The 13,308-nt window shown below is 38.0% G+C and overlaps 1 protein-coding gene across 1 annotated transcript; it reads left to right on the top strand.

Moving 5' to 3' along the window:
* Window positions 1-618: 618 nt before the first annotated feature.
* Window positions 619-10,469, top strand: LOC140162356 (lactadherin-like). Its single transcript, XM_072185569.1, has 4 exons — window positions 619-704; window positions 4,364-4,476; window positions 5,784-5,881; window positions 10,079-10,469. The coding sequence occupies exons 1-4, from the start codon at window positions 637-639 to the stop codon at window positions 10,223-10,225; spliced, it is 426 nt and encodes a 141-aa protein (XP_072041670.1). The 5' UTR covers window positions 619-636; the 3' UTR covers window positions 10,226-10,469.
* The last annotated feature ends 2,839 nt before the right edge of the window (window positions 10,470-13,308 follow it).

Here is a 13,308-nt window from a genome sequence, read left to right as displayed (position 1 = left end):
GCTGATCACTGGCACCAGTAAGATTAGTATCTTTGAAAAGAGCGGTATTGTATTAAATCTATGATTGCAGACATACACAGGCGAAGAGTGCTTGGAGTGCCGGGCGATATATTCAAAAATTGTATTAATCTATTGCTATGGTAGTTAATCTTGTTACATCATCATTTCTATGGCGAATAATCACGTTATTAAATCTTAACATTTTGTTGGTGCTTTTGTTTGTGGATTATTTGTCCGTGTTTTCCTCCTGAGTGTGTGTTATTCTTATTCTTGTTTTTAACAACATTAGGTGAAGTCAGTCGGGAAATGCTGCGAATGCCCCTATTTTAATGAATTATACCCGACTTCCATAGTCAGGGAGGGGGCAAAGGGGAAGCTGACCCACCTGTGAGAAGTCTTAAGATTTTTAATTCTTCTTTTTGTTGTACATAGCTCATATCTGAACATTTTCATTTACCGCATTTAAAGTTGTTTGTACCTCTTCCCCATTTGCGACCCCTTCTGGCTACCCACTGCAATGGACACAGTCAAATTTGATCTGGCGATGTAGACCATTATGTGTTAGGCCCTACATGAAGACGATGATTACAAATTTATCAATTCTGCTTTTGAATAGAGTGTAAGTCGTCTCTTGGTATGGAGAGTGGTGACATCGCTGACAGCCAAATCACGGTGTCGTCAAGTCTTCCTGATACTCTAGCCAGGTATGTCTAATATCGATTTATCTTGGAGTAGGGAACGTACAAAACCATTTGCCGCGCTCGCTCTCATTTAAAAGTAACCTACTCGCCTTGTTCAGTGGATTTCAATGCGGTGTCGCTAATAAAAGAAGCAGTTGAATTAAGGGGTCGAGCTGTCTTGTATCAAATATCTCCGAAATGAGAGAAAATTGCCATGTTTGGTGTGAATTTTTGCCTAGCAATATTGACCACAGGATCAAAATTGATGGTGCACATCAATGACCAATCTCTCTAGTTTTATATTTGAGCATGGTCACTTGTGTAAGGTCATAAGAAATTATGTAAATAGGCCTGTATATATAATGTTCCACATCGGCTCACGCACTTTTTTCACTCAGTCGAGATTTCATAACCTTCCCTCGGGCCGCTCTCCGTGTCATTTGGCTAGAATATGTTGGGCACTCCCTAGAAAGAATTATGATATTTATTTGGGTCTTCGGACCTCAACATGTGCCTTAATATATTTTGTCTAGACAGACAATGTCATGTGATTTTGCAGCGTCAGAAACGACGTCTACATGCTATTTTGTCAATCAAAATTCGTGAATTTCCCCACTTTTAAAACGAAAAAGACTTCTCTGGTAATGGTCACAGCGAGGAAAATCAAATTTGCGTGCATTCATAAACTACTTCATGCTCAAATCTTTCAATTAAGTGGCGAGTTCTGCTGATATATGTCATATCTACAGAATTCGCGTAACGGAAATTTTGAGCATGAATTCATGAATTAAACCTTACCTTTTCAACTTCTCCTCACAAAATTGGACACGTAAGAAGCCCAACACAAGCCTTGCACTGTGGTTACAATAATATTTCCCGATTGAAATCTTCTGTTAGATATATTCCATATTTTGCTGGCAAACGCTCCTTGCAATACTTCGTAAATGGCACCAACTGTCAGTATGACCAGTTATTCAAGGGTCCTCATTGTAGGTTGTCGATGTACGCTTAATGTGACTGAACTTAGTATCTGGTGGAGAGTCTAAAAAAATGATTAGAAATATTTGCTTATAGCATTGCGACTGACACAGCGACTGATCGCGCGGGACCGTCGTTTTCTATACAGTTATTGTGATATGTGCCAAGGAACAATGGGAAAGCGTGTATCGCTTTGAAGATATATTCAAGTATAAACCGCCCGATCTAAATCAGTGAGTGAGAAGGACAGAGATGCTAGTTTAAAACGACAGTAAAATTCCGTATTCCATCATGTATAATTATTTTGTGAGTTTTTAGTGATGAGTTATTAGTAGAGTTAGAGCAGAGTGGGGGTATTTGGGGATAGGAGTGTGTTTGTCGATGGACTGTGGATTTGTTGATGTGGGTACTGCGGGGTATGTGAGGTACACGTGTGTGTGTTTTAGGGACTGGCATTTTTTTCGGAAATATGTCGGTGAGCGGAGTCAATTTTTATGACACCCCCTATATATCGCGGCCAAAAGTTTTTTACGACCCCCCCCCATCTTGGGTCGAAAATTTTTGTGACCCCCTTCCACCTACAAAGACTCAAGACAAATTATTCATCCATAACTTACTGCCACTGTCTTGAATCTTCATTAATGTTTCATTCACTCAAACAGTTAACCTCAATCACTCCACGAAAGTAATGCCACAAGGCAAAGGCAAAAATTAAGAAAATGTACATTATTCGGAAGGCATAATAGATGTCGTTTTAACGTGATATTTGTACAATATTTCCCAACCTAATTTTTGGACATTGTATTATTCTTACACATGCCTCAGCAGCCAGATGACATTTTTTAATACCTCATTATTTTGACTTAAAATGGACAGAAACCTTTCGTGATATAGTTATTACGTATATTATTTCATCATGAGTCATTTTTGGTAATTTATGGTCAATATTTGAAAGGAATTTTACATTATGACGTTAAATGTCAATATGCATAATTATCATGTGGAAATAAATGAAGGTGAAACTGCTTCTGCTATACGTCTTTATTATTGTTTTATTGATGATGTTTTTAAGGAACATACACTCTGTATTTTACCAATATGGGCCTAAATCTTAACTTAAAAATAACAAGAAACAAAATGTAAGGCATCCACTTCGCACAGACCCTGTGCTATTTCACAAAGGGTACATCATACAGATGAAGGGCACCCTAAAACAAGCACCCCGCGCCCATACACACCCATCACCATTTATAGGCCCTACGCCACACTATATGTACATGCTACCACACACATAATACCGCCGTATTTTATTTTTAAAACGTAGTTTAAAACTCTTCAAAGTAAATCACAACTCGCCAATACTATATTCCACAAAATTGGACATTAATGTATTCGGATCACTGAGGTGTGTCCAAATGTATCAATTTCTTTGGGCCTGAACTCGGCAATTGTTATACCGTTACGGTTGGTACATTCAGGGATAGACATGGAATAGTTTTAAGGTGACAGAGAACAGGTGTGTAGTTCGATTCGAAAACCATTCATACCTATCACCTGTTTTTATCTGTACTATCATACGATTGGCCCGTGGTACCTTATACGACTGTCAAAATTGTATTTCAATGAATATGATCAGATTGACTGTGCCATGAGTGACATTGTATTGTTTTTCCTCTATTGCTTTAGACTTCACCAAGTCTTTTGACATGGTTAGAACAGTAAAATTAATTTTCAGTGAAAATTCATGTAGACTGTATTATAATAGGCCTATGCCTAAATTACTAAAGTTATAATGGGTGTGCGACATTATCATTATCAAGATATCATAGGCCTATTATTTTGTATTTAACATAGGCTCTACTTTACAGTTAACATAGTAGGCCTACTTTATGAAGTAGTGTCAATGAATCATCAAAATGAAAATTCATGTAGGCCAATATACCAAAATCATTAAGTTCAAAATCTTCCAAACAAGATATAAAAGGTATAACTTACGAGGGCACTATTTTGGTGCCACAGCTGCATGCATGTAATCTCAGTAGGATATTGAATTTGGATCTATGATTTGGTCAGTTTCCTAAAACTTGTGAGTACACTATTTTTGGTACTACATGTATGTAATCTAACAGTATGGAAAGTGGTGCCAGGTGCAATGCTAGCCATTTATATGTAAACACTAAGGAAACCACCATGAGGTAATATCAGCACATTTAGACCTATATTTATTGCAAGCTGGATTTGACCAGGGATATGAGACAACACAACGTGGGGGGGGGGCATATAAAGCAATTGTTGAATAGGCCCGCCCCCGGTACAAATAGTTGCAGCTTGTAAAAGATACTGTTTATGGCAAAAACCATTAAAAAATGATACTTTAAGGTATTGTTTTGTTATTTTTTGTATGGCACATCATACATACACATGTGCTGAGGTCAAAAAGGTAACAATTTTGTTTTTGACCCCTGACTCACCTGCCATTCCAAAACACCCCTTAAACCAGTCAGAACACACTTCCGTTTATACGCTATGTGAAACAGTATTGTTTTTAACCGTCGTCCTGGGATTTATGCATTCCCATTCTGGTGTATCGGCAAGGCTCACACCAAGCGTGCCAAAAGCGTGTCGACACGGCTCACGACTGCCTGGAATGGGGTTGGTTGGAACAATGTCTACAGGGTCCTCAACTTTTTCTCAATTTTCCACAGATATGCAAGATTGAACTACACTGACAGATGGGGACCTGATATAAACGATAACAACCCATGGATCAAAATCGATCTTTTGCATAACTACACGTTAACTGGAATCATTGTGCAAGGTAACTTAAGTGTCACCCCCAAAAAAAAAAAAATTATAAATATTTGGAGCTTCAAGTCGAATTTCATGTACCATCATTTGAGAGAAAAAAGGCATACCAGAAAAGTGTGCACTTATCGCTTTGCCAATATCAGCGTATGATCATCGCGAGACTAAATATTTTCTAGATGTTGAACTAAAAGATCAGCTCCTTGTACTTAAACAGTTCATACCAGATAAAAGTCGATGAGTTTGATAACTAATGACCAAAATGTCAGCCTAAGTTATGTTGACTTAATGTACTTATCGCCCCAAACCGTAATTACCTTAAAATGGCAGTAAGGCACTCGATAAAAAATGGGCATGGGGTAAATTTTGGAAATATTTTAACAAAAAAATCAGAAAGCATTTCAAATCATTAACTCTAGACCTACGAGGGGAGGGGTGGGGTTTATCCGTAATAAAACACACACCTAAACTAATCGTGGATCCATCCTTTACGCACTTTTTAGTGATAACATATTTATCGCAGCACCTTACCCGGGAGTAGGAGCGGCCATCAAAGATGGGGAGGGGGGGGGGGGGGTGAGTTCCCGATGATTTTCATTTTGCTCTTGTGAAATTTTTCTGACATTACTGACTTTCTACTTGTTAGTCAAATTAGACTTATGTGTCAAATGGTATACAGCACGTGGTTCTTTACCTCATTAAAAGACATCGCTCAGGAACTACTAAAATGACTTATGCGTCATGGAATGTGAAAATATTTGTTAAGATTGATGTTTGGATCAAAAAAGCCAATTACAACATTTTTCTGTGACCTATAGTTTTTGACATATGACCTGTTGAAAATCCTTAGAAGGCATAAAAATTGGTTTTGGTTATTTTGGCCCAACAATTGACCATTCCGCACTATTGTTTGCAATTTCTTGCATTGCAAAAGCTTGAAATGCACTTTATATTATTTATATACAGGTCATCTTGTAAGAGGGCACTGGGGAAATTCATACATTTTATTGGTCCCTATGTCTGGGAATCGCAGCCTATTCTGCCTTTGATGGGAAAGCTTCCATATTTTTTTTCTTCGCAGGCTTGACCGGTCTGAAACCAAAGAGGCTTTTTGTCTTATTCTTTGGTTCGGTATCCGTAATGTTCATTTTAGATTCAACTGAAGAATTCCAACTTTATATTTGTGCATAAAGATGGTTTTGTGTGTGGGTGTGGGGTGTTGAAGCTGTCAATCGAATCACCCGATATTTTATAGGTGGTGACCTTACTTATTGAGTACGATAGATCAACCCCAAACTTGATTAAATTTATATCTTTAAGGTTGGGGACAATGGACTAAAACTTTATCTATAAGTTATGGGATGCCGTCTGGATCTGGTACTCTCGTGAATATCAATGATGAGCAGGGGCAACCACAGGTAAAATAACCTACTTGTATTCTACTTATGGTATTTAATTCGGTTTTCTGTTCACAAGATGCACGGGGTACGTCGACGTTCCTGGATAAGACTCTCAAGACTCGTTACAAAATATCGAGGGCTAGCACACATGTGATATATACATTAGAAAGTGTTAACTATTGTGTTTGTTATAAACATGTACCAAAAAAGTATTTGCCCCTGTCCTTCTTACAGGCCATTATTTATAAATGTTTATAAAATAATCGTATGCCAAATTTGAGATAAGTCGAATTTTTTTCGTGTGCATTACGACACTGTATTCAGTGTCCATTAAAAATGTTTTTGTCGCTCATTAGATCTTTCTTCTTGTTTCGTTAAATTGGAGGTGGTCAAAACATGCTAAGGCTTTCAGACTATCTAATATTTAAATATGTTGCGGTGTATTTTTTTAATTCAATAAATAATTGTATAATATGCTTACAAATCTTGATACCGTGACTATGTTACTCACACATTATGTCATTTAGGCGGTCCAAATTGCTGTACTGATTGCTGGTTGATTGCATGTAGTTAATGTGCTCCAAGTACATTATTACTACCACTTATTCCTGTGGCTCTGACAGCTATGTTGTACAAGGTCGATTGAACTGGTCTACATTCCTCCCTCACAATTCTGTGACGCTCCATCGATCCATGCATGACTACCCGGACATGACTATTATAACCCAGCCTTTTATGTATCACTATTCCTTTGCTCTGATGTACACTATTATGGTTTCTGTATTAGTCAATATTTGTCAAGTTTATTAATTTGCATTGATCAGCTAAGTGATAATTTTGTATTTAAACAACTTTTTGTTGTTCTTATTTGACCTTTATGTTGTGTTTTTACTGTTATAAGGGGGAATGCATGTCTTACTTGTGCTATCTGTAAACAATCAATCCACACTCACCCACTGCTCTAATCTCAGTCCCAATGATCTCTCTAACCGCTTGATTGAAAATGATTGGCACTGTAAAAGTTGCATAGGAAAATACTCTCCAACTATCTCAGTGACAGGCAACAGTTTACTTCTTTTAATTCTCACTCTTCTGATCTCTCCCAGTGTCTTGCGGCGTCCCTCAAGGCTCAAAACTCGGCCCTCTGCTCTTTCTGTTATGTTAATGACACCCCACTTTCCTCAGACAAACTCTCCTTTGTCCTTTTTGCTGACGATACAAATAGTTTCTGTCTCATCCTCATCTAGATACCCTAACAAACACTTTCAATAAAGAGATCACCCATGTATCCAACTGGTTTAAAGCAAATAAACTTTCTCTTAACGTCAGTAAAACCAATTATACTCATTTTTCAAAACGAAGAAAGAAAACCAGATCATCCACTCTTATCATTAAAATTGACGGCACAACCATCAACCCTACAGATAATACTAAATTCCTTGGAGTCATAATCGAGAAGAATCATCAAGATCACCAATCAGATTTCAAGAAGTATTGGTATTCTCAAAAGACTCCGTCACTCACTTCCATCAAATATCCTTTTCACACTTTACAATTCCCTAATTCTCCCCTATATATCATATAGCAATATTGCCTGGGCTATCTCGACATTACACTACACGGTTGAGTGCATAGCAATGTAGGAGCTGTGAAGCTTCTAGCTAAAAAAAGCCTCTTTGATTGGTTTTTGTCGAAACGTCAAGTGTTCCTTTCATCCGATCAGATTTTTTTCATATAAAACAACAGCTAACACTTCCCCTACAAACACTTTTAATCACTAGGTCAATAGATAACACAATTCAATGTTATAGCAAGGCGAATGTGGAAAGCTGTTGAAAACTATCCTATCCGAAAATCCAAGCATTTTATGACCAAAATGTAGGTTTTAAAAGTCAAAACCTCAAGTGTTCCTTACAATATTTTTCAAATTTTATGTCATTAAATGAAAAAGCCTATTGTCCATATACTAGAGTCACTAAAATGAGCAATGGTCAATTCTCTTTAAATTTCAAATCTTGTGCAAAAAGTTACTATTACGGTTGTAAATTCAATGAACTATGACTTTTAAAAAAGAGCGCTTACAAATTGATGGTTCGAGCCTTGGGCTTGCCTTAGCTGAAAATTCTCTTCCCTCCCAAAAAGTTCCTATATGGTCGGGAGTCCTTATTATTGGGTCCAGTTACATCACAGAATTTAATTGAAGAATTTCTTCTCGCCCCATATACTGCTTAGCACGTGCAGATATAGGTAGTGTATGTGCGACGTCCGTGATTCCGAAGTCACGTAAAGCCGTTAGTCCCGTGAACAGGAAGAGTCCAACCCTGTGCACGTTATTTGTCACAGCTATTCGCAAAGAGAAGGCGGACCATCCCCGGTTCTGATATCTGCAAACAATCCTAGGTTCCAGGATCGTGCATAGGACAAAAATACTGTGCACGTAAAGCACGTGCGTTAATACTCAATCTGTTGAGGTAAGCACGTATATGGAAGGAAGGAGGAAGGAGGAAGGAAGAGGGTTTTGGTCTTGGGAATATTGGAGCCAAATGGTGTATTTGGTTGGGGTAATGTGTCCAGGAATGTTATACAGAAGTGAAAGAACGGTCAGGGAAAAAGACGGCAAGAGTCTTAGATTAGGATACTGACAAAGATTGCAATGAGGATTTTTATTCACGTAAACAAATAGTCACTATACCTTTTGTACAACTCATACAAAGTTGTCATTTGATTGACCAGTTTCCATTGCACTCACACGCATAAACCATGGCAGTCCTGACCAACACAAGCTTAGAGCACTCGAACATTCCATTATTACATATCAATTTGTAAACGCTCTTTAGCAAAGTCATAGTTCATTGAATTTATAACCGTATGACAAAACAGGCGAAAATAGTAACTTTTTGCACAATTTCATTGAGTAATATTTGCAATTTAAAGAGAATTGGCCATTGCTCATCGAAAATTATCTAGTATGGACAGTGGCGTAGATTTCTTTTTGACATTGGGGGGGGGGATGAAGTTGGAAATAAATCTTGAAGTATATTCAATCCAGCACCCTTTGGCGACAGAATTAGTTTATGATATAAATGCGCGCGAAGCCGAAAAGTTTTGCTATTTTGAAGCTAAACTGATGAAATATGGTGTAAAAGTAGATTAAATGCGCGCGAAGCGCGCGAAAATTTGCACTTTTGGGGCTAAAATGGGCAAATATGAGGTTAATTTGGTCAGAAACCCATTATCAGGCGTCAACATTGGGGGGATGATTGTATGGACCATCCCCCTGGCAAAATATCCCCCGGATCTACGCCTATGAGTATGGACAATATAAGTGTGCTCTTCCATTTATTGATTTAAAATTAATTTGAAAAATATTGTAAGGAACACCGAGGTTTTGACTTTTAAAACCTACATCTTGGTCAAAAAACTGTCCTTGGATAGGTCGTTTTCAACTGATTTTCCACATTCGCCTTGCTATAAACATTGAATTGCGTCATCTGTTAACGAATGAAAAATGTGTTTTAGCGGGAATTGTTAACTTCTTCTGATTGGAACATTCGGGGCTTTGACAAAATCCAATCACAGATGCCGTATTTTCCACTAGCCACAAGCTAGATCTCACACTCTTATGATGCTATGCCCTGAACCGTGTAGTATAAACACCGTCTGTGTAGAGGCTAGATTCGCTGTGCTTGGAAAAATCTGTGTACTCGGGTGTATCGAGGTGGAAACTGTGGTAGATGCATTTATAAGAGAGTCGTTTTGTAGCCAAACCGATGAAAATATCAATGTAATCTTAAACATTCAATATTTGTATATCCGCTTCTTGGGGCAGAGAAAATATCTGTGCTCTCCATCTTCTTCTTTCTTTCGTTTCTTCCTTCCTACCTTCCAAAAAATAGAGATAAGGTTAACGAATTTATGTTTTTTTAATGTGGTTCTGTTTTTTTAGTCGAGGTCGATAAATTATGTTTATACCTCTATAAATAAATCTTTAATACATAATGTGAAAACTTGATAATGTAAACACATCCCGTCCACACCTGCCCACTTGGTAATTATATAAAACACCCCCTTGACATGCTGAAACTGCTTCTTGCCCTTTAGGCCTGTCACAAATTAACTGGACCGTCAAACTGATCCTTCCTAGTTGCCCGGGATAAGTATTACACAATATTTTCCTAAAGTAAAAATATAGGTACAATTTGGGCTTTTTTTCAGATTTTCCAAGCCAGCACGGATCCACACACTCATGTATATATCATGTTTGACGATCCGATCTATAGCAGCATAATACAGGTGGAACCCAAGACATGTGCCAACGACGGTCAGTATTGTCCCTTGAGATTGGAGATTCTTGGCTGTTGATAGACTCATCTGAGACACAAATTGTTATAACGACTTTGATGGTAGATCTGGTAGAGGATTTTTTGTACTGGAACATTTCTACGTATTGTGCACAGATGTGTACAGTCCGGCTGCAGTTTATTATTTTTATCGGGTACGATGGTTTTGCCAGTTTTTTCTTTGCGGATTATTATTCTATAGGTGGTACAAAATAATAAAATTATGGGGTGTAGAATTGTCACCTCTGGGTATTTTAAGATTTCCAAGGACAAAGTTTATACAGAGGTCAAAACTCAAAACTGCGCAAAGTTTTTGTTTTTTACAAACCCATACCAGAATATTTCTTTGATCATAAGGAATCAGACAATCTATAGTTTGACCCATCTCCAACTTTTGGTTCGGAGTTAAGTCAAAAGGTCAAAGCTTAAAATTGAAGAGCCGCAGGGGCTAAAAGAGATAACGTCAACGGCTGGCAGAACTTTGTCATATTATATATGACATTGTTAGAAAGTAAGTCTCACCAACATGCATTTATGGTAAGCATGGTGAGTAAGCCTCAACATCCAAGTGATTATGACGGCACAACTAAGGACAGGGCCCCCAGTCCCCATCAATCACTACAAAGCTTCTCAAGAAGAGGGAAATGAAACAGCAAACCAACATTCAGAAAATAGAGTATCCAGAACTATGTAAAAGCATCAGGAAACGAATGAAGGCAGAACTAAGAGAGCACAATATCACAGGTATACAGCAAACATTGGAAGCAGACAGAAGCTACAAAAAGACAAAACAAGCATTAACACTTGGGAGATCACAGATGGTTACCCTGCAAGATGCGGATTGGGAAATAATAACGGACCGGGATGTAATTGTATCCAGAATTGAACATTTCTACCTGGACCTCTGCAGCAGCAAGACCTCCGTAGAAGGCCGACGTATTGTCACAACCAGTGATCCCAACATAGCACTCATCAATTAAAATGAAGTAGGATCTGCTCTTAAAGAATTGAAGAAAGGAAAGGCACCGGGAGAGGATGAGATACTGATTGATGTGTTGTAGGAGGGAGGTGAAGTTGTAATTACAATATGCTAGCACAATGGGTGCTTTTGGAAAAACTAATGAGATGATGCAGAACAACATGCCACTATGTCTTAAAAAGAATGTCTACAACTATTGTGTCATACAACCATGTCGTACGGCTAGAAAACTTGGGCCATGACTCAGAGAATGGTGCAGAAGTTGAGAGTTGCTCAACAAAGTATGGCAAGAGGCATACTTGGGATCGCAAAAAGATACAGGAATAAGTGGATCAGAAGCATGACACATGTCATCGATGTCCTCCAGACTGTGAAACATAAGAAGCGGTGTTGGGCATGTCACCTAGCTAGAACATCAGATGGACGATGGATCCCCACACTGGTTACAGAATGGATACCTAGAAATGGTACTAGGCACCCAGGAAGACAGAATGTTAGATGGAGGGATGAAATTACAAAATTTCTTGATGTGACCTAGATAAAAAAGACATGTGATAAAATAAGAGTATTTCATAATGTAGATGCTGGTGATACACAACCAATCATGCTACATCCTTACAAAGTCCGTCCATTGAAAATAAACATCACAAAAAACGAGACCAATAATGCTAGACAATGATATCATAGAACCAAGTAGTAGTGAGTGGAGTTCACCGTGTATCCTTGTTCCCAAGCATGGTGGTTCATACAGATTAGTCGCATACATGAGGGCTGCAAATGGTCATTCAAAGACAGAATCATATCCTATTCCAAGAATTGATGATTACATAGACAAAATTGGGAATTTCGAAAAGGTACTGGCAGACCGTGCCAAAGATATTTCGACATTTTGTAGACCGTTTTGGTCTTTCCAGTACAAAGTTCTGCTTACAAAAATGCGATAGCAAGTTTCCAAAGAATGGCAAATTAAATTGTGTCAGACATGGAGAGATGTGAAGGGTATGTGGATGATTTGATTGTTTACAGTCAAACTTGGGAACAATGCATGGAACAACTCTATCAATTGTTTAAGAACTTGTCTGATGTATAATTGACAGTCAATCTGGTAAAAAGTGAGTTTTGCCATGCCAGAGTAACATAGGTAGGTCAAGGTCAGGTGAAACAAATCCAAGGATAAAGCAATTGAGCAATACCCCATACCTACAAACAAGTAGGCACCCATGATATTTCTAGGAATGGTTGACTATAAGATCTGCCCAAACATTTCAGGGATAGCAGGTCCTCTGAGTCAAATCAATACTCATGGGATCAAAATCAGGTCAAGTTGACTGTTGATGCCAGTGACATAGCTGTGGAGGTGTTGTTATGCAAGAGGGTGAAGTTCAAAATAGATCACCCTATAATGTTACTTTTCCATGGAGTTTAACAAGCAATAGAGATATTAATCCGCAATTGAAAAGGAGTGTACATTTCGATGTGTATTTGGGTACCACAGTATACCCTGTGCTTGTCTTCACAGGTCATAATCCCCTCACCTTCAACAGTATAAAGAACAAAAACCAAAGAGGTTGAGTTTGACCTTGCAAGAGTATAATCTGGACATAAAATATATTGCGGGAAAAGATAATGTCGCGCCTGATGTCATGTCCAGAACTGCATAAACACTGATAAACAAATATTCCTTTAAAAGGAACTCACTGTGTATGTTGAGTTAAATACTCAAATTGATACCATGTTGAAGTTTTTGTGAAGGAAGAAAACATTAAAGTTTTCATTACATTCAGACGTTCTTCTTTTAAGGGGAGGGTGTGACATGCCCTGAATAATTTAATTTAATTATACTATATATATCTTTGTTTTACAAACATTGTACAGTTTAAAGCTATGAGAAATGTGAAAGATTGGAACCCTCTTTCAATTAATGATGCGCAAGGGTTTATGTAAATGGCATTTTGGGGGAATTTAATTTCCTACTTTTGGTTCATGTAAATCCCCGTATGGCTCAATGTGAACATTTTGTTGCTTGATGTGGGAAATGTCGGTTACTATAAAAGGTCAATACTACAGCATGCAGCATGAATTATTTATAGCGCATAGCATGGATAAGTTTATAGATCATGCATAGG

This window comes from Amphiura filiformis, chromosome 10 (genome assembly GCF_039555335.1).
Source record: "Amphiura filiformis chromosome 10, Afil_fr2py, whole genome shotgun sequence".
NCBI classification, from domain to species: Eukaryota; Metazoa; Echinodermata; class Ophiuroidea; order Amphilepidida; family Amphiuridae; genus Amphiura; species Amphiura filiformis.
Note: the sequence above shows the minus strand (reverse complement) of the source record. Positions and strands in the feature narration are given on the sequence as shown.